General features: G+C 43.2%; 1 protein-coding gene across 2 annotated transcripts in view; it reads left to right on the top strand.

Moving 5' to 3' along the window:
- TMEM106A (transmembrane protein 106A) overlaps window positions 1-23793 on the top strand; it is a 759441-nt gene that overhangs the window by 270458 nt on the left and 465190 nt on the right. For both annotated transcript variants that reach the window (XM_044055169.1, XM_044055170.1), the window contains exon 3: window positions 6914-6977. In XM_044055169.1, the coding sequence (XP_043911104.1) occupies window positions 6914-6977 (64 nt within the window). The remainder of the gene's footprint in view (window positions 1-6913; window positions 6978-23793) is intronic.

Genomic DNA, 23793 nt, shown 5'->3' with positions numbered 1-23793 from the left:
CAGCTCTTGAGCCGAGTCTATTTTCTATTACTATTTATAGCTTAAAGTCTCTTGTTAGTCTTTCTTCCTTTTAATGTTCTATTTTGTAGTATTTTTATATACTTTTGCTATCCCTTATCCCTTCTAATACACTTGTGTGTATTCTTTCTATCATTGCCAATTCCTTCTCTCCCATACAATTTGGTGCAACTGTCACTACCATCGTTGATAGTGACCCTCCCTTTCTCTTTCTAGTTTCCTTTAAAAAAAAGAAAGAAAAATGAAAATGTGTGTGTATATATCTACATATTTATATCTATATATAGGTTTACAATCAAAAGACAAAGTCAGTTAAACGACAGACACCTCCTCGAACATGGGAGGAGCGACATTCGGAATGTCAGTGTTCAAGTGTACGTCCGTTCATAAGGATGTAAACAAGGCAGGGACACAAAGCATGGTTGGCAATGGCAACTGTCAAGATTAATATCGACAAAATGTCGATGTTGCCACGTCGACCTTTGGGCCTACTAAATACTCATGAATTGAGCATATGAATCAGTAACATAACGGTTCGCGCTGTACAATGTCGTGTTTTTGATAGTAATCCATATATATAATTTTTATATATATATATATATATATATATATATATATATATATATATATATACACACACACACACACAGGTTTTCCTCCTCTCCTTCTCCTGTCCTTTAGAAGTTTTTGGTGTTTGTTTTTTTGTCTCCCTTCCATTATGGCTGACAAACCTAACGGGCCCACTGGTTTTAAAAAGTAGGTTTAAAAAAGTATTAAAAGTGTGGCCACAAACTTCCCCTTTCCAGTTCTCATCTTCATGTCTACTGTTTGGGGCCCATTCATCTGCAAGAAGATTACAGCATATGTCAAAGTTTGTCACAGAGCCCTCGTCGAGAGAAAAAATAAATTAATATTGAAGAGCTTAATTCCATCAGCCTTTGGGGAAGCCATTTTTGCTGCAAAGAATAAATCTGATATTTTAAATCTGATATTTCATACCCTTCCTATTCATCTTTAGACAAGTCAAAAAAGAGAAGCTTGTCTGTTCCATCATCCCCCTCGGAACCAACGCCAAAGACGCATAAGTCATATGCTCCATCTAATACCTCTAATCCGATGGAACGTCAGTCCAGAACTTCAGTCATGTAAAAAATGTCATTGATGCTGACAACTGTTTGACTCCTAGTGTATTGTCAAAATCTCCACAGGAAAGCCGAATTTTGACTAAAGCCACCTCATCTTTGACTAAGACTACCTCTGTCAGACAGTTCACCTTGTTTTGCCAAGTGCGGTATATTCACCTTCTGTTTATCCTTTTGCTGGCGAATTACCAAAGGTTTTTCTACAGAGACCAAAGTCCTCCTTCTCAGGCCTCTATCTGTTCCACCAAAAGTCTCACCGAGATTGACATGGAGAGACTGGTGACTACAAGTCTATGGGCAAGAGGACTTCCTTCGGCTCCGACCACTTTGGGTAATGGAGCCAATCCACCTTCTAGCCCTTTCATTACTCTTCCTCTGACATCCTCTGAGACTTTAGAGATGTCTGCCTCGAGCATTCCGTCGCTGACTTTATCGGTTAAGGAGGTGTCTATTCCTTAGCAACCGTTTATTTCCCTGAGTTCTTCAGCTCTGTCAGAACTGGAAACATCCCGGGGCTGCATCTGTTCTGTCGGCTCCAATTTTCTTTTAGGTATCTCTGCACCTTGGACCATCGGCATGGTGCAGCTCAGCACCAGCTTCGGCCTTGGGGGCTGTCTCTTTGGAGTGGGGAGTGACCACAGTTCTGAGGCAGTCGTTCTCAGTTTTGGGCTCCATTCCCTCTTCCGGGGGGAGGGGGGGAGCCAGCCTTCAAGGCAATGGAGATGGCTTTGTCCACAGCGATCACTCATTCGGTTCTGTCCTCCTCTGAGCACATTTTGTCCTGAATCTCTCTAATTTGACCCGTTTCTCCACTGGGACAGCAAGTACTGAATCCACAGGATCCACAGATTCATGTTCTGCCCTCTTCTGATACCCCGACAGACCACCCCCTGAGGAGGTTCCTCTGAAGAAAAAGTGCAAGAGAAAGCACTTGGATCCCTCATAAGAATCTGTCTCAGAAGACACTGATTTTGATGAAGGGGAAGGGTCTCCAAGGTAACCTCTGATGATGTGTCCTTTGGAGACATCCTGGAAGTTTTAAAACAAAGGGGTGACTGGAAATACCAAAATCCTTAAGTGGAGGAGTCTGTTTACCTACAGGCTTTCGATACTTGCTCTTCTACCTCTTGGGTGACTGCCCACTGACAAGCTCATTCTGTTGACCTCGCAGCGGGTGTGAAAGGTCCCAGACACTATTGAATAGACCAGACAAAATGCGGTCTGCTCCCGAGGACAAGCAATTCTGGGCTAAAGGTCTACCGGTAGATGCCATGGTTATGACAGCAGCCACTAAAAAGTAACTGGCTGTCGTAAGTTCCTCTATCCATCATCGCAATATAGAGTCCCAGTCAATAGATAGATTATGAAGTGGTTTATGCTTCATTGATCTTCGCTTTAAGGTCTTTGAATTTCCTGGTACATTTTATCAGACACCAGAGGGATCTGATCAAGGAATTATCAAGAGACACACGCAAGAGCTGTTACTGAGGGAGTACAAGACAAGGTTGCTTCTCATTTGGCCACCCTAGAGTCTGTGTCAAATTCATCCATGAAACTCATTGCGTATGCAGCAGAAGGGACTACCCATTTGGCGGGTTCAGGCGTAGCCATAAGGAAACACGCCTGGATGTGCATTTGCGACACCATTTAAGTTTTCATTCATCAGTGTTCCCTTTGATGGATCTTCTCTTTTTGGCCCAGAAGGTAGAGAGACTTTTGTCTAGGTATGAAAAGGATGGTAAGACCCTTTCTGCAGTGGGCGCACATTTTCCACTCCCCAAAGATCCTTTTCCAGGAATCAGAGGAGTGGTGGAAAAATGTGGTTCAGGAAATCTCAAGAGCCTTTCCAGGGCACACGTAGTACCAGTCCTCCTAGGGGCTGAGGGGGGAACTACAGTGGAAAGGGACGCCCATGTGGCAGAAGTGGTCTGCAAAATCAGGGCTTCTTCAGGGACTTTTTTCCAGATGAGCCCTTTCAGCATTCCTGAAAGAAAGACAGATTATCTTCCTCTGGAGGCAGTCGGGGGGACATGTATCCTTGCACCAAAGCACCTGGCAAAATATTACAACAGATTATTGGGTGCAGTGGATCATATCCAGAGGTTATACCGTATCCTTTTCCAATCCTCCCCCCATTTGCAAGAAAATCCCCAATGTTCCACCCAATCAGAGAGAACCAGCAGTTCTAGAAATTCAAAAGCTGCTAGAAAAGAGTTATCCAGGAAGTCCCACCAGACCAGAGAGGATCCGGAATTTGCTCAATATTCTTTTTAGTGCCAGAAAAGACGGGACTGAAGACCAATTTTGGATCTCCGTGTATTGAGCAAATCTGTTTGACAAACGAAATTCCGGATGGTCACTGTAGAGTCCATTCTTCCATTTTCAGGAAAGGATGATTGGATGTGTTCATTAGATCTTCAGGATGCATATTACCACATAAAAATGGACAAATGCTCCAGAAGATTCCTCTGCTTCTAGCTGGGAGCAAGTCATTACCAATTCAGAGTGCTGCCCTTTAGCCTTACCACAGCCTATAGGGTGTTCACCAAATGTATGGCTGTAGTAGCAGCTCACTTCAGACTGCAGGGATTCTAGGTGTTTCCCTACCTGGACATCTAGCTCATAACCACACTGACCAAACATCGATTGATAGAGGCAAGGGATTACATTCTCAAGACCTTTGCATACCTAGGAATAACTGTTAATCATGGTAAATCCCAACTGATTCCAACTCCGAGATTAGAGTTTATAGGGGCAGTACTAAATATAACAACAACTGTAGCAGCCCTTCCTCCAGCAGTACTTCAAAAAATTATAACCCAGGTTCAGAAAATAATTTGCAGAAAGCAAGTTCATGCTTGACTAGTCTTACAGGCTCTAGGTTTGATGACAGCGACAGTAACTCTAGTTCCCTAGCCAGATTTCATATGAGAATTCTACAGTGGCTACTGGCATCTCAATGATCTTAGCTATACCAACCCACGTCAAACGAGATTCTAATCACCCATCTTTGCAGGAAGGCTCTAACTTGGTAGATTCATTCTAAAGAAGTCCTTCTGGGCCACCCTTCGTCCTCCTGGAGCCCAAGGCCATAGTGACCATGTACGCCTCCCAGATGGGGTGCATTTTCTGGGCAAGACTGTCCAAGGCACTTGGTCCCCTTAGAAGCCAGCTTGCATGTCAAGTGTTCTGGAATGAAGAGCAGTGCTTTTAGCCTTGCAAGCCTTTCAGTCAGCTCTTCCTCTGGGAACAGTTGCAGTCCATATGGACAATATGGCAGCAGTTTTGTACATCAACAAACAGGGAGGAACCGGATTTTACTTTTTTCAAGTAGCACTCCGAGTGTGGTAGTGGGCGATCTCTTCCAGCCACTTTCTGATAGCAGTGCGCATTTTTGGGAGTTCCACTGTGATAGCAGACAAACTGAGCAGATGGTATTCTTCAGCCTCATAAGTAGTCTCTCAATCCAATAGTGGCGGAACGGACTTGGTGTCAATGGGGCCAGCCTTGCTGCAACCTGTTCGCCTCTCCTCTAAACAAGTGCAGCAGCTACTTTGCCCTATGTCCCTCTCCGTGGAAGTCATTGAGGGATGCTCTTCTACACACTCTGCCCCCTCCCCAGACTACTATATGCCTTTCCCCCGCTGCCCCTAATTCCAAAATTCTTACAGAAAGCACTCTGGCTAAAGAGCAAAGTAATCCTCATTGCACCTTATTGAACTCAACAGATATTGTTCCCCTTTTTTTGGCCTTATCTAATTTCAATTACCTTGGACTCTAGACCCGGCTCCAGACCTTCTATCGCATCCAGATGGACTTTTTCATCCAGGCATTCTGAACCTTAAGCTGACAGCATGGTACCTCCAGTTCCACTTGTTGCCAGGCATCTTAACCTCTCTTCCTCAGTTTTCAAAATTCTCTTAGCTTCTTATAAGCCCTCCACCCGGAGACTTTACTCTAGTAAATGGAAGAGATTTACCATTTGTGCATGTGGAAAAGATATTGACCCATTCTCTGCTTCTGTTGAAAATATTTTAGATGACGTAGCCTCTCTTTTCAATACAGGAGCCTACCCTTTTACCATCAGAATTCAGCTAGCAGCAATTTCAAATTTCTGTGATGGTTTGGAAGAATATTCTTGGCTTCTCATAAACTTTGTAAGGCATTTTTAAGAGAGACACCATTGCTAAAACCCATTCAAATGTCATACTAATGCTTGGGACCCAAGCCTAGTGTTGCAAACAATCATAAATCCCCGTTTGAACCATCTACAGACTGTGATTTAAAGTTTTTGACCTGGAAAACATTTTTGGTGGTGGTAACCTCTGCTAGAAGAAATTCAGGCTCTATCATATAAACAGACTTTTTCACAAAGATACTTAACTTACGAACACATTCCACCTTTCCACCTAAAGTGTTGTCAGTCTAATATCAATCAGTCTATTAATTTGCGGATATTCTTTCCAAACTTTTCGAACAGAGGTGAATACCTTTTGCATATGCTAGATGTCCAGACAATTGCTCTTTTATCTTTACAGAACTAGACATCAGAAAGTCTGATCAGTTATTTGTGTCCTTCTCAAGTGCTAGTCTTGGTAAACCTGTCAGCAAAGTGACCTTAGCTAGATGGCTTAAAGATTGCATTTCCTTTATTTATGACAAAAATAAAATTGCCTTGTCTAAACCTATAAAGGCACATTCTACAATATCTGTTGCCACTACAGCAGTGTTTCAGTTTAGAGCTTCAATGGATGATATATGTGGAGCGGCTACTTGGTCTTCTCCTCATACCTTTATTACTCATTACAAACTGGATTTGGTGTCAAGGGGAAGAGCATCCTTTGGTTCAGTGGTGCTCAGGAATATCCTTCCGCGAGTCCTCCCAAGGTAGCTGGGGACTCTGTCCCATCTGTCAAGGATAAAATGAAGATTAACAACATCAGATAAAGAAGTTATGTACTTACCGTAACGTTCTGTCCCTGTTGTCCATATTCATTTATCCTTGACTACTTTTCCTCCATCCCCCAGTCTTTAAAAATTTTTTGGTGGAATTGATACTTTCAGTGATTGACATGGATTGAAGCATAGCAGATACGGTTTCCATTAAAGCTTCCTTAATTACACATTATTTCTAATCTGCAAACTCGTTCTGCGGTAAATGTGACAGGGGGATTGTGGGTAAGGATGAAGCTCGAGAGTTTTTGGCCTCTGCAAGGTGTAGTAAAGGCCGAGTCCGTTCGGATATCTGAAACGAACACATATGTCAAGGATAAATGAAGTTCGATAACACAGATGGACCGTTATGGTAAGTACAAAACTTCTTTATTATTACTGCTGCTTCAGAGAGTTGGCTGTGCAGCATCCTGTCTAGACCTAGCATAGTGTCCATTTGCATACTCTATAATTCAGAAAAGTTGCCTAGGAAGTACAAAGCACCTTGGTTATCCCTGAAATACAGTACTTGAATCTTATAGATCTCTGATTTGCAGACAAACTAGCTAAACATTTGAACAGATTTGCCTACCTGATTTAATTGTCTGCAGTTGTCTGTTTTAAAGCCTGCGGCTATTTTCTCAGGTAGAATGTTTGCTGATGATCTTTAAAAATGGTAAACATAGGTAGTTTAATTGATGAGTGGGTAAGCTTTAACCCTGCCAAACATGGTTATGCTCCATATTTGTCTTTTTTCCCCGAGTCATGCAGTGGCAAATGACAGACATTTGGTAACTGAATTTTTTTTTACTTGTTTTCAGGTCAGGAGGATCAGTTGGTTGCCTTGATTCCATACAGTGACCAGAGGCTTCGACCCAGAAGAACGTAAGATTGACTTTTTTTCACCTTTACATGAATTCCAGTATTTCCTATAATGCATTTCTTATTGTTATGTTTTAATCAGTTTGTTGCAGACCTGTATGTCCTCCTTGGCTTGTTTCCTCCTGTGTTCTGCCATTTTGTACCACCATTACCTTTACCTACATTATAAAGACGTGTATTACTGCGTAGCCATATCCTTGAAGCCCCAAATAGCTAAAATGAAGCAGTAGTGATGGGGTGTATGTAGAGTGCATTACTCTTTATCAGAAGAAGCTGAGTAATTTCTGTTTCCTGTCCAATGCCATGTGTCTGACATATGTGTACCCTGATTCCGGTCACCAGGGCTAATGCACGCTGCCACCTGCACTCCTCTCCCAACTCATTGTGTAGGCTAAGGGATAATGATATTGCACTAGATCCTTCAAAAGTGCAGCCAAGTCAGTGACTTCTCATTTACACTCCCTTTCCATTTGGTCCTTCTGGCATGATCCAGTTAGTCAGTCGAGAATATAAGGATAAATAATCAGTGATGAAGGTAGAGGGGAAAACAAAAAGAAAAATCTATGATGACGGCAGTGGTTTGCTGACAGTGTACATTTTACACTGAATTTCATCCATCCAAGTGAAATAGTTTCCTCTATTGACTTTTCTGAAAATGGATTGTGTCTTCTTTAGAATGCCTTGTACTTCAGTTAAATTGTAATTGGCCAGTACTGTTTGTCATCTTATCAAAGCTGTGCCAATTCTCATAGGTTCATAGGCTGTCGATCTGTGAGGATCGTAAGAAGCATAGCCTTACAGTTTCCATTGTAGCTTTTAGCCCTTGTTGTTTGTGTACAAATAACCCACAGACAGGCAGAACAAGGATTTGGTGTGTCATTTACATATTGCCCTTGTCAGTGAGAGACAAAAGTACTAAACTGTGGTGAATGTGCTGTCCTTGCATTCGTCGAATTTCTATTTGAATAGAGTAAGAGAAGTGCTTTGCCTTGTATGGAGTGGTAGATGGTTCCAGAGAATTGTAATTCTCGGTAATGCATATGTATCCCTCCAACATGTTCTGTTTATGTTGCAGAAGAGCTTGAGATCCCTTGAGTGGGTATTTATGCCACCATTTGACTTGCAAATGTGTAATGGTTAGTTTTTCTGGGCTATCCTCTGGTGTTTTTATGTACTGCCTTTTATTTTGTATTTTGACTGTTTATTTTCAGTTGCCTTCCTTTACGTATGTCACTGTCATAACTTGTCCTGGTAGAGCTTCTTTGTGCCATCTGCTGATGCATTTTACAGAGGCTAAAATAGAATATCTGACAAATTAGTTGCCATTTAGACTGTTCTCTCAGCCTCATTGTTAGCAAATGAGTATTCCTTTTTAGCCTTTCGTCTTTTCTGTCTTGTATTTCTTCCTGCAGTCCTCTTTTCTTTTGATAACTTACTGTTCTTCTGTATTCCTCCACTACCTTATTTCCGTACTTGGCTTAACAACAGATCAGTTCTGTCATCTTCAAAAATGCTGTTTTGAGATGCTGATATTCTTCTTCAGCTCCACTTATTTCCTCATCATCCTGAGATACTAGATTCTTGAGTATTTCCATGAACTCCTGTGCTTTCACTCCACTCAACTTCCAAGTCTTCAGCCTGGTCTTTGTTAATGTTAGAGCCTTCTCTGATCACTATTTACAGTTGATTATTGCCACTAGTTGATGTTCTTCGTCTCACATTGCTGCAGTCATAACCTGTGGGTAGTCCGCTGTCCTCGGTCGGCCCGAATACCAAAGAGTTAGGCTGGCGTCGGTCATGGGCGCCCGGAGCTGACGTCCGTACGTATTAGTACTTAAGCGCATGACCGACGCCATATCCTCAATCTTTCTTGCCGCGTGGTCCGAAGCAGAAGCAGCGTTTGCAAGTGCCGTTCAGCGTTCTGAAATTTTCAGTTTTCGAGTTTCAGACCGAAGACCAGTTGGGCTAATTACCCCGTTGGGGAAAATGTTTGTCTTTTCTTGCCTCAGTTAATCCGGATGTCAGAAAAAGTTAATAATTGTATTTCTTTTGGGAAACAGATACCGCATAGGGACTATCATTCTCTCTGTATTCCTTGCTTAGGGCCTGAACACGACGTAGTCGGGTGTCGCTTTTGCGCTAGATTTAATAAGCGCACCATTAAACGCAGATTAGACTGTGCTAGGCTTGTTTTCGGTAAGCGGTGTAACTACAACATGCCGTCGGATCCTCCGACGCCCACTACCGCAAAAAAGCGAAAAGATAAATCCTTAAGGTCTAAACCGGAGGAGTCGTCCGTTGTGGACGCCGGTTCTATGGAATCTACGGTTGAATCTGTGGATCCAGCCGAAGTCTCGGCTGAATCCCAGGGGGAACCTTTACTTTTGCAGGAGTTGGCCTCTCCGGAAGTTACTGTGGTTCCTTCCTTACAAAAGGTTATTAGGCCTTCTACTTCAGTCACTAAAGGCCCTGCTAAGGCTAGACCTGGTATTTCTGGTACGGGCCACAGCCCTGGTTCTTCGGGCTCTGTTCCCAAAAAGCATATGTTGAAAATGGCAGAGGATTTGATTACCTTGATCAGGGGTTCTTTGCCCCCTCCAGAGAAGAGGCCTAGGGTGGAGACAGATTTAGAAGGAATGGAACATTCCTCAGATTACTGAGTCCTCAGCTGAGGATATTCAGGATTTTCCCCCCTATTCTGATTCGGATGCAGAGGATTCCTGTCCTTCTGCTTCACCTCCAGAGGATTTTTCCCTTTCTGAAACCTTGCATTCCATGAGGGAGCATTTCAAGTGGGAAGGTCAGGATTTTTCAGATTCTCGTAAGAGGCTTAGGGAATTTTGTTTTTGCCACAACATAGACCTTTGGCTATTCCCCCTGTTTTAGATGTTGTTCAGGATGTTTTTTTCTGAAGCTTCCCTTAATCCTGATTCTTTACCCCCTGCCCCTGTCAAGCCAGACGGGTATTAGAGTTCCAGAGGCACATAAATATTTGTATAAGAGCCCTAGAGCTGACCCGGAAACTATTATTCAAGGGCCTAAGGGTGTCAGGGCTTCTGTGGTTAAGAATCCAGTTCCTTTGGATAAAGATTCTAGAGCGTTGGATAGGTGGGGTAAAAAAGTGTACACCTCTTCTACGTTGGCTATGAGGGCTTTAAATTGCCAATTCCATATGCTGAAGTATCAGAACTTTCTGTTTGGTCAATTAAAATCTAAGGTAGATGCTTTATCTGAGGGTATAGAGTGTAAGGAATTGCAGGACTTGGTTCATGCTTCAGATCAAGTTGGTAAACATGTCTTGCAGTGTGGCTTCGATGCCCTTCAGGCTTCTTCCAGGGTAGCTGCTACTGGTTCAGTTATTCGTAGACATGCCTGGCTTAAGGATCAAAATTTGTCAGAGCATGTTAAAGCTCGGATTTTGGATGCTCCCCTTCAATCTGAAGTTCTTTTTGGTTCCCCTGTGGAGTCAAGTTTTGAAAAAGATGGAAGACAAAGCTAAGTCTATGCAGACAGTTAAGGAATTTTTGCAAGTGCAGCCCCCTAAGTTTAGCAGGAATTGGCCTGCAAGAGGATGGTCTTACCCTTCTTCAGATTTTCAGTCTAAGGGCAGGTCTAGACGTGGTAGGGGCAGGGCTCACGCCCAGGGTTCTTTCAGACCTAGGACTTGGAGTTCTCCTGCACAATCTTCTGGTGAGGGCAGGGGTCAGCCTTTTCGTAAACAGACCCAATGACCTGCATCTCCAGCTGCCGGATCCTTCCTTTCTGGCAGCTCCTCTAGGAGGGAAGTTGGCACTTTTCAAACAAAATTGGCATTTGGTCACCCAGGACAAATGGGTGTTGGACATAATAAATCAAGGCTACAAGTTTTATTTTCACACTTTTCCCCCTTTCAAAGGCATGCCAGATGTACCTCCTCAGCAAAGGCTGGAGGCTCAAGAACAAATTTCTTTGCTTTTTCAGATGGGGGCTATCCAGGTGGTACCTCCGTCAGAAGAAGGCCTATGGTTTTATTCTCATCTTTTCCTAGTGCCAAAGAAAGGAAACACTTGGAGGCCAATTCTGGATTTGTCCACTCTCAATACGTACCTAGACATTCCAAAGTTCAAGATGTTAACATTACAGCAACTTCTGCCTCTGCTAGGCAAAGATCACTGGATGGTAACTCTGGATCTCAAAGAAGCCTATCTTCACATTCCTATCAGGCCCAGCTGCAGGAGATTCCTGCGTTTTCGGGCTGGCACTTCTCATTATCAGTTCTCTGCATTGCCCTTTGGCTTATCTACTGCGCCCAGGGTGTTCACAAAGGTTCTGGCTCCTGTAATAGCTTACTTAAGACTGAGGGGAATACAAATTTATCCTTATCTGGACGACTGCTTGATTCTGGCTCAGGACAAAGACAAGTTACTTCAACAGCTACAGTATGTAATGGCAGTTTTAAGGTGCCTAGGGTATTCTGTGAACGAAACAAAGTCCAGTGTAGTACCTTCTCAGGACATGTGCTTTCTGGGTGTGAGACTGAATACAGCCTCTCAGATGGCTTTTTTGACCCCGGACAAACAAAGAACTCTTCATCTATACTTCCAGCAATTATCAGTACTGTCCAGGCTGACTGCAAGGACAGTCCTTCAAGCCTTGGGGTTCATGGCATCTTGCATTCTGGTACTTCCCAATGCCAAACTGCATATGCGGAAGCTACAATGGTATCTCAAAAGTGTATGGACTCAACACTGCCACGATTTGGACACTGTCATTCCGATAATACCTTGCATCCAGAAGGAATTCTTGTGGTGGGCACAGGAATGTCACCTAAACAAGGGACTCTCTGTGACCCGCCAGAGGCGAGTCAGATCTTAACGACGGATGCCTCAGACCTGGCTTGGGGAGCACACTTCAATGGGAAATGGATTCAAGACACGTGGCCTCCCAAACTACAGCATTTGCATATCAACATGAAGGAGATGTTAGCAGTCCAGTTTGCCCTGATGGCTTTCAAGGGCCTACTTCAACCAGGACAGGTGTTGATACAAACAGACAACACTACAGTCATGTGGTACATCAACAAGCAGGGGGGGACCCATTCTTATCCTCTTTGCAGACAAGCTATGATATTGTGGGAGACTGCTCTGGGATTGCACATCACTCTTCAAGCACGGCTTCTGCCAGGAGCATAGAACTCCCTAGCAGATGTATTGAGCAGACAAATTGTGGATCCCCACGAGTGGAAATTGGATCCTCAGGTATTTCATCAGTTGACGGTGGCTTGGGGAACTCCAGACATAGATCTGTTCGCTTCTCCTCTAAATTTCCAACTACCAAAATTTTGCACAAAAATGTTTCACCCAAAAGCTTGGAAAGTGGATGCTCTATCTTTCAGTTGTAACAACCTTCACGTCTATGCTTTTCCTCCTCTGCCTCTCCTTACCAAGGTTCTCTTGAAGGTCAGGCGGACAAGCCCTGCATGATTTTAATAGCACCAGATTGGCCACGACAGCACTGGTATCCTCTGCTGAGGAGTTTAATTCAGGAGCCTCCTTGGCCTTTGCCACAGCTTCCTCACTTGTTGTCCCAGTCAAGCAGTCATTTGCTCAATGTCAGGGTGCAGTCCCTGCATCTAACAGCCTGGCGTATTCTGTTTTAGAGCCTGTGGGTTCTCAGCTTCCTCAACAGGTTTTAGATGTCATTTTGGAAGCTAGGCGGCCCAGCACTAGAAAAGTTTATGCTGATAAATGGAGGAGATTTTTTCTTTGGAGCACAACAAAGGGCTTTGATGTCTCGGTACCTAATTTGAGTTTTACACTACAGTACCTTACTGAGTTACTAGACAAGGGTTTGTCATTTTCTTCTGTGAAAGTTCATGCTGCAGCCATTTCTGCTCACTATGATTGTGACCCTCCTTTATTTTCTCACCCTTTGTTTAAGCAATTTCTTAGAGGGGCAAAAAATGTAAGACCCCCACGTAGAGCTCCTACTCCTTCCTGGGATCTCAATTTTGTGTTGGAGAAGCTTACTTTGCCTCCTTTTGAACCTGCAGCTACGTCTGAATTGAAGTTTTTGTCCTGGAAGACTGCCTTTTTGTTGGCCATTACTTCTGCTAGAAGGGTATCTGAATTGCAGGCTCTCATGGCAGTTGAACCTTTTCTGATGTTCCATAAGGATAGAGTTTCTTTGCGTACTAACCCTACTTTCATGCCAAAAGTGATTTCTAATGTGGCCTTGAACCAGTCTATCCATTTGCCTACTTTTTATGCTGATCCCCAAAATAAGGGGGAAAAAATCTTGCATTCTTTGGATATACACAGGCAGTTACGTTATTATTTGAGCAGAACTAAGGAGTTCAGACAGACTCAACAGTTATTTGTTTCTTTTGCTTTGGGTTCACAAGGACAAGCCGTTTCTAAGCAGACTATTTCAAAGTGGATTGGTAATTGTATTGCTTTTTGTTATTCTCATCATGGGAAGGATGTTCCTGCTGGGATTAGGCCTCATTCCACTAGGGCTACTGCCACTTCTACTGCTTTTTTGAGGGGTGTAGCTACTAAGGATATTTTGGAAGCAGCTACTTGGAGTTCAGTTCATACTTTTACTAAACATTACCATATCCCTCTTTTCTCCAAGTCCAGGGCTGGGTTTGCCACTGCAGTCTTACAGGGCATGTTAGCAGCCCCTAATGCTTTTTAGTTTACCAGCCTCCCTTTTCCTTTGCTTTGGGATTCTACCCACAGGTTATGACTGCAGCAATGTGAGACGAAGAACATGTTCGAGGATCCACATTGCTGCAGTCCTATTTTCCCTCCCTCCTTCCCCTCTTTGGTTTGGGGGTGTGGTTGTTGTTTGTTGTTATTGTTCCTTGGGGATAATTATTATTTTCTCCCTTTGTGACTCTGGCCTTTTCCTTTTAAGGCCTTCTGACATCTGGGGCAAGAAAGACTGAGGATATGGCGTCGGTCATGCGCTTAAGTACTAATACGTACTGACGTCAGCTCCGGGCGCCCATGACCGACGCCAGCCTAACTCTTTGGTATTCGGGCCGACCGAGGACAGCTGACTACCCACAGGTTATGACTGCAGCAATGTGGATCCTCGAACATCTACATTTATGGTAGGTACAAAACTGTACTTTTATGCTAGAGACTGTGTGTTTAACTGCAGATAACTTTTCAGTCTGTTAATTTACTCCGTTGCCCTTTCCCTTAACAGGAGGAAGTTTACCCAAGTTTCACTGACTACTGTTGTATGTTATCTTGTCTCTCTCTGCTTCTTGGTGATCCATGTTTGGCCACCATTAAGCTGATTGCCGTGTTGTGTAGAATGGCTTCCCCTTCTTTATTCCAGTAGCCCACCAGAGCGAACCCAGGCAGTCCTCACATTCTGTTCTGTCTGTCCCAGTCTGAGAATTCAGGTCCTCATTATCAAGACCTGCTTATTTTGCCCTACTTTATCTATGATGACTTGCAGTTATTGGCCGCATGCCCTCTCTTCCTCACACACTCGGTCCTGTTGTGGGGAGTAGGTTGAGACTTTGAAGGTAGCCCAGTCTTTAATCTGGAGGTGGATTATCATGAATCCATCACAGATTCTGATGACATGCCTCACTGTCTTCAATAGACTCCATCTCACCACAGTTCCCACACCTTTTCTAGTCTGTATTCACCATGAATAGTAGACTCTGAATCCAAGGCCAAAAGACTTTTTGCTGCATTAATCTTCCACCTTCTCTCCTAGATGCAAGAAGGTTATTGAAACAATGGTAGAGGGCAGATCAGGACACAGATGTGTACACACTATATTATCTATACCTTGCAAAGGAATTCAACACCATCCCACACTCTGTTATCTTAGATAAACTCTCCCAGCTAAATGTAAATCCCTATGTAACCCATTGTGTACCAAACTGGCTCACAAGTAGAATTTTAGAGCCAACCACCGTGAATTCCTGTCTCATTCAAATAGCTGTTACTTAAGGTGCACCTCAGGGTTCATTCCTTGGGCCACTCCTCCCTGGCATTTACTTCTTGGAGGTCAAAGAAAATGTTATGGGTTCATGGTTGACCAACTTTGCAGATGACTGTAAACTTGGTGCCATCATAAACTTACTAGAGGATACCATAATCCTCCAAGAGGGCCTTTCTCAAACAAATAGCTGGTGTCAAAACCATGGACTTTAAATAGTGAAAAATGTATAAATGTATCCCTCGGCAAGTATGGCTTTCTTTGTAACTGTTATATGTACTACACACCCCCTGGAAGTTGATCTGCAGTCAGGGTAATGGGAACCTGTATCTACAGCGAGCTGTCCTGTGAATACTATATATCCACTATTGTAAGGAAGTGCTGTTTTTCATCGCACGGCTGATTTTTAAAGGTATAATGTCCAGGTCCAGGGATGTAATCGTTCCACTGTACTCTGCTGTCATAAAGCCTCCTTGAATATAATGCCCTATTTTTTACATACCTGTCCAAACACTTGTCACAACTGGAATGACCCCACTTCCTCAGTAAAAAAAAAAAAAAAAAAAATCCAGGGCATAAATTATAACAACTATGCTATCTCAAAGTCTTGTCCCTCTTCTGGTATCGTACAAGCTAGTAAGAGGTGACTTCTGTTCGTATATAGGGCCTCATCAGATCCTGTCTTGTCAGATGTATTACAAATTTGCAAGTCCAGTGGTAGCATGAACACCTGCTTAAGGAATCTGTCTATTTTGCAACATAAATAAAACATGTTGGAAGGATAGGTATGCATCTCAGAGAATACTACTTCTATAGAACCATCTTCCAGCTCACATAAGGTGAAGTATTCGTCTTAGTCTTTTCAAACATAATTTGGACAAATGAATGGAAAACTGCGAATTCATGGGTTCATAGGGTCCCGAGTATCACAGGCGTCTGTACGAGGGAGAGTTTAGTACTCATCCTTTATGGATAGGGGCAACAAGTACAGTTCCCACTGTATTTTTTTGTTCTTGTTTGCAGATTATTCTGGCTAAAAGCTACCATGGGAGTGTAATTTTAGGCTGATTTATTATTCTAAAAAATCAGTAGTCTAGTAAATACCTATGAGCCTATGACACGTAAAGTAGCTGTTCTCCTCTTTACCATCGTGCCATCCAGTTCAAAGATGCTTCCTGTCAGTAAACCTGTATTCTGTGTAGAAATTCTTAGTTCATTTTTGTCAGGTTGATTGGTTTTATGTTAATCTTTTATTTATTTTATTTTATTTTTACATTAATTTACCAGGAAAGTCTGCCTGGGCATTAAGATCCCTTTTAAATGTAGGCTCGGGGAATAAAGTTCCAGCATTTACAGTGACACTTGTACCTACATACAGTAGTTCATAGGTTCATACTAGGCTATCTGCCCTGGGGCAATTATAAGCCTAGCCCGATTCTGTATGGCTTACGCCACCCCCTGATTTGAGTATACTGTGCCCTTTTTAAGGTTTAGTTTACTGTGCCTCTGTCTAATAGTGACACGGGAGTAATCCCCGGGACAAACCTACGATCCCCCATCCACTTATCGAGATTCTTCTTGAAGAGATTCAGTGAGCTGCTCTGCCTCACATGAACTGGAATTCTATTCCAGAGCGAAGGGAGCCTCTGGGTTATGAACCTGTCCCTCCAGCAAGTTCTATTTATTTCTGTGCTGAGGTTCAAGTCCCTCGAGCGTGTGGCTCTAAGGGATTTAGATTTACTGAGGTGGAGCATGTCCATTAAATCTGGATTTGACATAGCTTTGTATGTCAGGCATAGATCGCCTCGAAGTAGGTGGTATGCAACTGAGTAGAGCTGGAGTTTTTTTAACCGAGCAGCATATGGAATCTGTTTGAGACCCTTGATCCTCTTGGTGAGATACTTTTGGGGTCTTTCTAATTGCTGCAGGTGTCGGGTAAGGTACATCCCAAAAGGGGCATTGCAGGTGTCGGGTAAGGTACATCCCAAAAGGGGCATTGTATTCTATGATGGGCCTGATGAGGGATGAATAAAGGGGCACGATTACCTCTCTTGATCTAGATGTGAAACCCTTCGTGATGAGGTGGGCTATGTAGAAGGTCTTTCTAACCACTTTGGCAATGTGGTTTTCAAAGGAGAGATTGCTATCAACTTGGGTCCCCAGGTCCCTAATAACTTTCTCTGTACTTAATGGGTTTCCGCCTATGTGGTAATTTGTGGGCACATTGTTTTGCCAAAGGGTATGACTATACATTTTTTGGCATTTAGCTTTAAACCATGGTGCTGGCACCAATTATCTGTCTCTGTGAGACCTTTTTGAAGGATGTTTGTGTCAGCTGGAGAGTTGATTATGGCACCCAGTTTGCAGTCGTCTGCGAACTTGGTGAGCCATAGTCCTCCCACGTTTGCCTGTACCTCGGAAAAGTATATACCGAACAAGAGTGGTCCCAGGACAGAACCCTGTGGGGCACCACTTGTGACCGGTTTCGAGTCTGACATGGCTCCAGCAACTCTCACTCTGTGGGTTCTGTCTTTGAGCCAGTTTGCGAACAATCTTGTGACATAGGGGTTTATATTTAAGCTGGATAGCTTATCTATGATGCCTGAGTGGGGTATTGTGTCAAATGCCTTTGCAAGGTCCAGATAGGCTGTGTGGACTACCTTCCCTTCATCTATGGCTTTGGTGACTGTTTCAAAAGAAGTCACCCAGGTTCAAAAGGCAGGATCTGCCCTTGACAAAGCCGAACTGAGTAGGATCTAGTGTCTGTAGGTCCCCAATGTCTTTGTTTATGAGCTCCATGATGATCCTCTCCATAGCCTTGCAGACTAAGCTAGTCAGGCTTATAGGGCGATAGTTTCCAGAGTCCGTAGAGGCTCCACCTTTGTGGAGTGGGACCACTGTTGCTGTACGCCATTCTGTGGGCACATATCCTGTAGTGAGGCTGAGATTGTATAGCTGTTTTATTTGAGGGATTAGTTCCTCTTGTAGTTCATGTAGGATGCAACCTGGGACGCCATCTGGTCCCATGGAAGCAGTGTTTTTTGCTTTGGAGAGGGCAGCCTTCACCTGAGCATCTGAGTTGTTTGGGAAGCAGCCCTCTGCCGGGATAGATATTTGCTCTTTTGGGGGGGAGGTCTGCCAGGATATTGGCAATGTCTGTGGGTTCAGTGTATTTTTTGTCGTTTAGAATCAACTCAGAACAAGTCTGGGAGTTGCATCCCAGGTTTCTAACATAACTGCAAAAAGCCTTATGATTGTCTTTGCTGTCCTGTGCAATTTTTCTCTCAAAGCTGGCCTTGGAGGATTTTATGAGGGATAGTAATTTTTTGCTAGTACTGATCAGAGATGCCTTCCCTATTAGGGATTTTGCTCTATCATGTAGTAGCTTCCTCCTTCTGTTGTACAGTTTATTTATGGCAGGGGTCCACCAGACTGGACGCCTGCCTTTGGATGATTGGGTCTTGGTTTTGTTTGGGATAGCATGATCCATGCATTCCTGGAGATGTCCGTAGAATGCATTTATATAGGATTCTGCAATTTGGGCTGTAGTTTCCACTGGCCCTGGGGCCTTGAAGGATTCCACTTTGGTTTTGAGAAGTGAGAAGTTCACTTTTGAGAAGTTTTTCACTGTGGTTTTCTGGGCTGGGGGTGGGGTCGGGATGTGGACATCCAGTAAAATTAATTTACGGTCTGATCTTACCAATGAGGGATATACTTCTGATGTGGAGCATAGAGTCCCCATGTTGGTAATGATCAGGTCTAGTATGTTGTCCCCTCTTGTGGGAGTGGTGACTAGTTGTTCCATAGCATTTGAGTTTGTAATTTCCAGGAATCTTTGGGCTAAGGTGCTGGGGCTTGAGTAGTGCTCCCAGTCAATGTTTGGGTAGTTGAAGTCACCCAATATAATGGTGTTCAGAGAGATCTTCATGTTCTCCAATGTTTTCAGGAAGGCCGAATGGGATTCCTGACTTTGAGAGGGTGGTCTGTAGGATGCTATAAACTGAAAAGCAGTCTTGCCCACTGTTAGTTGCACATGGATGGTCTCCGGTACTTCGTGCAATGCCACTAACCTGGAGGTGTGGATATCCTTGATAAATATGGAAACTCCCCCTCCTTTTGTGGTTTGGTCCGGGTTTTGGAGCCAAAAAGCATGATACGAGGTATAGCCTGGTAGTGCTGGGGTGCTTTCTGGAGCCTTGAACCAGGTTTCTGTCGCTGCACAGATATCGATGTTCTTCATACTGAGGAGAGCTTCGAGTGCGTGCATCTTGAGGTTAAGACTTCTGGCGTTTAGCAACATTACCCTTAGTTTCTTGTTCCTTGTGCTGTCTATGGGGGTGGGTTTGACTTTTGAGCCTTGCCTAAAAAAGGCACTATGGGGGTGGCAAGAGCCTTTGCCAATATCCGAAAGCCCAGTGGTGACAGGTGCAAGCCGTCCCTAGCGAAGCAACGTGGCTTGTCGAGCATGTCATCCCAGGCTGACAGACACTGGATCCCCTTTGAATGACACCAAAATTTTAGCCAATTGTTAAAATCGATCATTTTGTCTTTGTACTGTGGCATCATTCTAGGTGAGGGTAAGATGCTGCTCAAGGTCAGGGTCATACCAGCCTGGGCTACATGATCAGAGAGCTCCTCTGTCTCTTTTCATGTAGTCCAGGGAGGTACGTCTCAGGTCATTCACACCAGCATGTACAATGACTGAGTCATATTTGTATTTGCTTTGGAGTGACCTGAGTGCTTGCGTTATGTGTCTGATCCTAGCACCTGACAGGCAGCTCACCGTGACCTCCTCTTTATTCAGCCTGGTGAGTGGGACGTCTGCGTGTCTGACAATAGTCACCTATAACAAGAGTATCAGGTGTGTTATTCAGCCTTAAGGGCTGTGGCTGCTTGGCACACTGACTTTGTGGGTTATGTGTTGTGTGTGTTTTGTTTTGAGGTAGTGTTTGCTTGGATGTCTGCTTTGGAGGTCTCTGTTGCTTAGGTAGATTTTTATTTAGAGCCTCCGAGTATGTTTTTGTGTATTTATGTGTTTGGTTCACTGATGTGGTGGGACTATGTGATACTGGAATTGTGTTGTGTGAGGTTACCTTCTCCTCCTGACTGGTTACACCAGTTTTAAGATGAGAGAGCTCAGCCTCCAGTTTGGCTAAATAGTTGCATCTCTCACATATATTTGAACCTGTTTGGAGGAGGAGAGGGTTGTCCGTGTACATGAGACAGTTGTAGCATTGCCTCAAAATTCCCAGATTCACCAGCTGGACTGGAGAGGAAACCATTGACTGACCTTTGGACATGCTAGAGTAATATAGGGAAACTGAATTTAAGACGGACCAATAGAGGACAGGGTAATCGTAGAGAGTATAAGAGTAAGTAGTGCTTATGCTTTAATAGTGCTAACTTGTAGGATTACTTAATTGGACCAGTGAAGGGCCTTAGAATGAGAATATGGTGTTTAAATTGAGAGATAGAGCAGTTCTAAGGGAAAAAGTGAAGAGCAGACTTTGTGGAGTCAGGAATAGTTTAAACCCAATTAGGCGGCGCTGCCCGATGTTGCACTATGCACAAAAACACGCAAAACCGTGCAAAAGAGGGTTTGGGAAGATGAAGGAGTTTTGGAATTGACCCAAAATGGCCAATAAAACTACAGTTTCAAGTAAATATAGTTGAGCATTATTGATGTATATAATGCTATAATTTGAAGTACACGAGCATATCATGAGAAGAGAACTAACAATGTATAAGATACAATTCACTGGGAACAGTTTTCATTGTTGAAATACTTTATATTAGTGTAGATGTAGAACAGTAGCATTTTATATTGGATAAAAGTAAAGATACATAGGAAGTATGGGATGATTAGTATATTAAGAAGTATATTTATTCATAGTTTAGTCAGATTGTAGATATGTAGATATGTTTGTTCAGAGTGTATTCAGAGTATCTGTTGGAAGGTAAGCTGTATAATAACTTAAAGTATACCTGGTGTTTGCTGTTTAAAGCTTAAGTGCCTTTATTGTGTGTAAGGGTTCATATAGGATGAATGCTTAGTAGAAATGTTGCATTGTAGATTGGTGTTTGTAATCTTTGTATACAATTTTGAAGACAAATGGTGCACTTTGATTATATTTGCAGCTATGTTGTAGTTGATGTAGAGGAGTATAGGTTTTAGAAAAGAACCGGGAGGATGTATTTGATTATGTAATGTATGTTGTGGAGAGAGGAAGAGGAAGAATAGGTCAGAAATGTTAGAGGGTAGAATGAGTGGAGAGAGGAAGAGGAAGAATAGGTCAGAAATGTTAGAGGGTAGAATGAGTGCAGGCTGATTAGCTGGCAGATGCATAGTTACATATCCATTGTCAACATACTGACCCAGGCTGGTCGTGTGAACCCTAACTGGCTAAAAGTAACTTAGAGGCCCAGATCTCCTGTGTGTTAATGGCGGGCACGCACTCACCAGTAGAGTAGCGCAAGTCCTTTCCACCTTTAATGTGGGTCCCTGGCATAGGTCAGAGTAGGTCATGTCTTCAACCCACTTAGCACCGGCAAGTATGCCTGCCCTTTTTTGGCAACATTAGTCAGTGATCAAGTCACGCAGACCCAGCTTTTATACTGTAGAGTGTCTTGTCCTGATGCAGCACAGAATCTGCAAGCCATGTTTTCCTATCTAGGGTATGCTGCACATCACAGTTGATGCTTACAGCTTTTGGTTTACATGTCTTTTCCCAGTAGGCACCCACCTAATGTTTGTGCTGCTGCCCAAGACTCAGTTCATTGTTTTCGGCACAGTGTTTTGGCATACCTCTCAGGTTTACTGGCAGGGCTGGGTTTAAATCCAATGTCTTCCATCCTTGAGATGAAAGCACCCAGCATGTTTTTGGAAGGCAGGAGGAACCCCACACAGCCATGGGAAAAGCATGCAACTCAACACAAATAGCAGCCAGAGGTCAGGATCAAACGGCCACTGGACATATTTGGGCTAAAGTTTTGTCCTGTTAGCTGATAGAAAAATAATTAAATATGGAAATATATGTAAAAAGTCTCATGAACCTAAAGATGAGCTTTCCTCTGTTGTGGAGGAGAAAAGGGGAAGATCACGAGAAGTATGTCTTCAGGCAAAGAGGCTACATCAGAAAAAAATAAAAATGCATAAATTGTCTTTTGCTTCTTCTAATGATGGAGTATCAGCTTAGTCTGTCAGAATAGGTTTGTCAAAGCTGGTTGCAAAGTCCCCATAGTGGGACTCTTATCACATTGGCTCTTGCCACGCAAATTAAGGCTACAGCAGTAGTGATCCCATCAGCACAGGTCCTGGTCTACAAGTCAGCTGCAATTGTTCTCCAGGTCCAGAATATAGTCTACAAAGAATAGATTGTGTTGTAGTGGAAGCCCATGTAGTGTTTAGCAGTTGGTGCAGAGGTTAAGGTTGTGAGCTGTAGTTCCTGTGGTTCAGGGTTTGATTCTCTCTGACTTTGACTACTGCGTGACCTTAAGCAAATAACTTAACCAGACATTGCTCCCGGGTTGCTTCTGCAAAGGGACCATGTCCAATGGGCTTACCTGGTTAACAAGTTGAATTATTGTTAGTGTTGTCCTGGTGTAGTGCATCTTTAATATCCCAAAAGAATCATGCTAAGAATAAGTGCATGCAGGGACATGTGACTATTTCCGGATTTTCTTAGTAAACAGTACAGTTGCTTACTCACCAGCTCCTGTGTGTCTGTTTGGTTACTTGAGCTGTAGGTGCCAATGAACTGAACCTGAACCCTACTCTTCCCAAAACAGGACAGCCCCAGTGAAACCTCAGGCTCCCAGCCAGTTGAACATTTCAAGGCCTCTTCCTACACATATAATTTCTCCACTTACAACTTCTTTTCTTCAGACTGTAAATCACACTCTATTCATTAAGAACTACTGTTGAGTCATACTTGAAGCCACTCGAGCTGTTTTGGAACACATATTGGTCCAAGATCAACTCCAGCAAAAGTTTGTCAGAATAATATATTTATAAAGACCAACACTCTACAGTAATGCATATTAATATGTGAACATTCTCTGGTACCATCCATTGCCTGTGAGACCAAAAGTAGAAAGCCTTCTTTCATTTAATGCGATTGAGATGAGAGCTTTATAGAACAGTTTTCCAGAACTTGACTCAGATCATGATATAACTTCCTCACAATCCTCTAGTCCTCTACCTCAAGATATAATGCTCATAAACTGTATGGGAGAAAATTCTGGTAGGCCTTTACAGGATCCCTGGTCTCCAAAGAAAAATAAACAGTACCTTGAATTGTGGACTGCATCCCATTTTAATAAAAATAGATTAGTACTAGGCTAACTGCTGTTGTGGACCATTTTAAGCCTAGACAATTACTCCAGGTGAGAATCGAACCCTGCACTTTGTGGCTGTAAGGCAAACACCTTAACCATTATGCCAGTCTCCCACCCCATAAGTCAAGGATATCTTCACAGCTAATAACCAGCACCTTTAACGTGGGCATCTGCTCCAAAAAGAGCATCTAGAATCCACAAGGCTCCAGTGGACAGACCAGATCTCTCCAACACAAAAAGCAGCTACAGTTTCTTTCCTTTGTTTATATTATCATTTGAAAAGGTGTTAAGACTTTTGGACAGATATGGCGGAAGAGTACATATGCCTAGCAGTGTAGCTGTTGGTTACTTAAACGTCTTAACACAATGTTTTGGTTAAAGCTCCATCCTGAGTTGATGTACAGCTGTTTTTAGAATTTAACAGAAGGTTGATAATAGAGAACATTTTGACAAATGAAATGCCATAGCAAATAATTCTTTGTGAACAAGCCAAAATGTGCGTCGTCTAGGGCTTCGGCTGGGTGGTAATGCA

This window comes from Protopterus annectens, chromosome 13.part0, assembly GCF_019279795.1.
Source record: "Protopterus annectens isolate FY-2018-M chromosome 13.part0, PAN1.0, whole genome shotgun sequence".
Classification (NCBI taxonomy): Eukaryota; Metazoa; Chordata; order Ceratodontiformes; family Protopteridae; genus Protopterus; species Protopterus annectens.
This window is presented reverse-complemented; position numbering and strand designations above follow the sequence as displayed.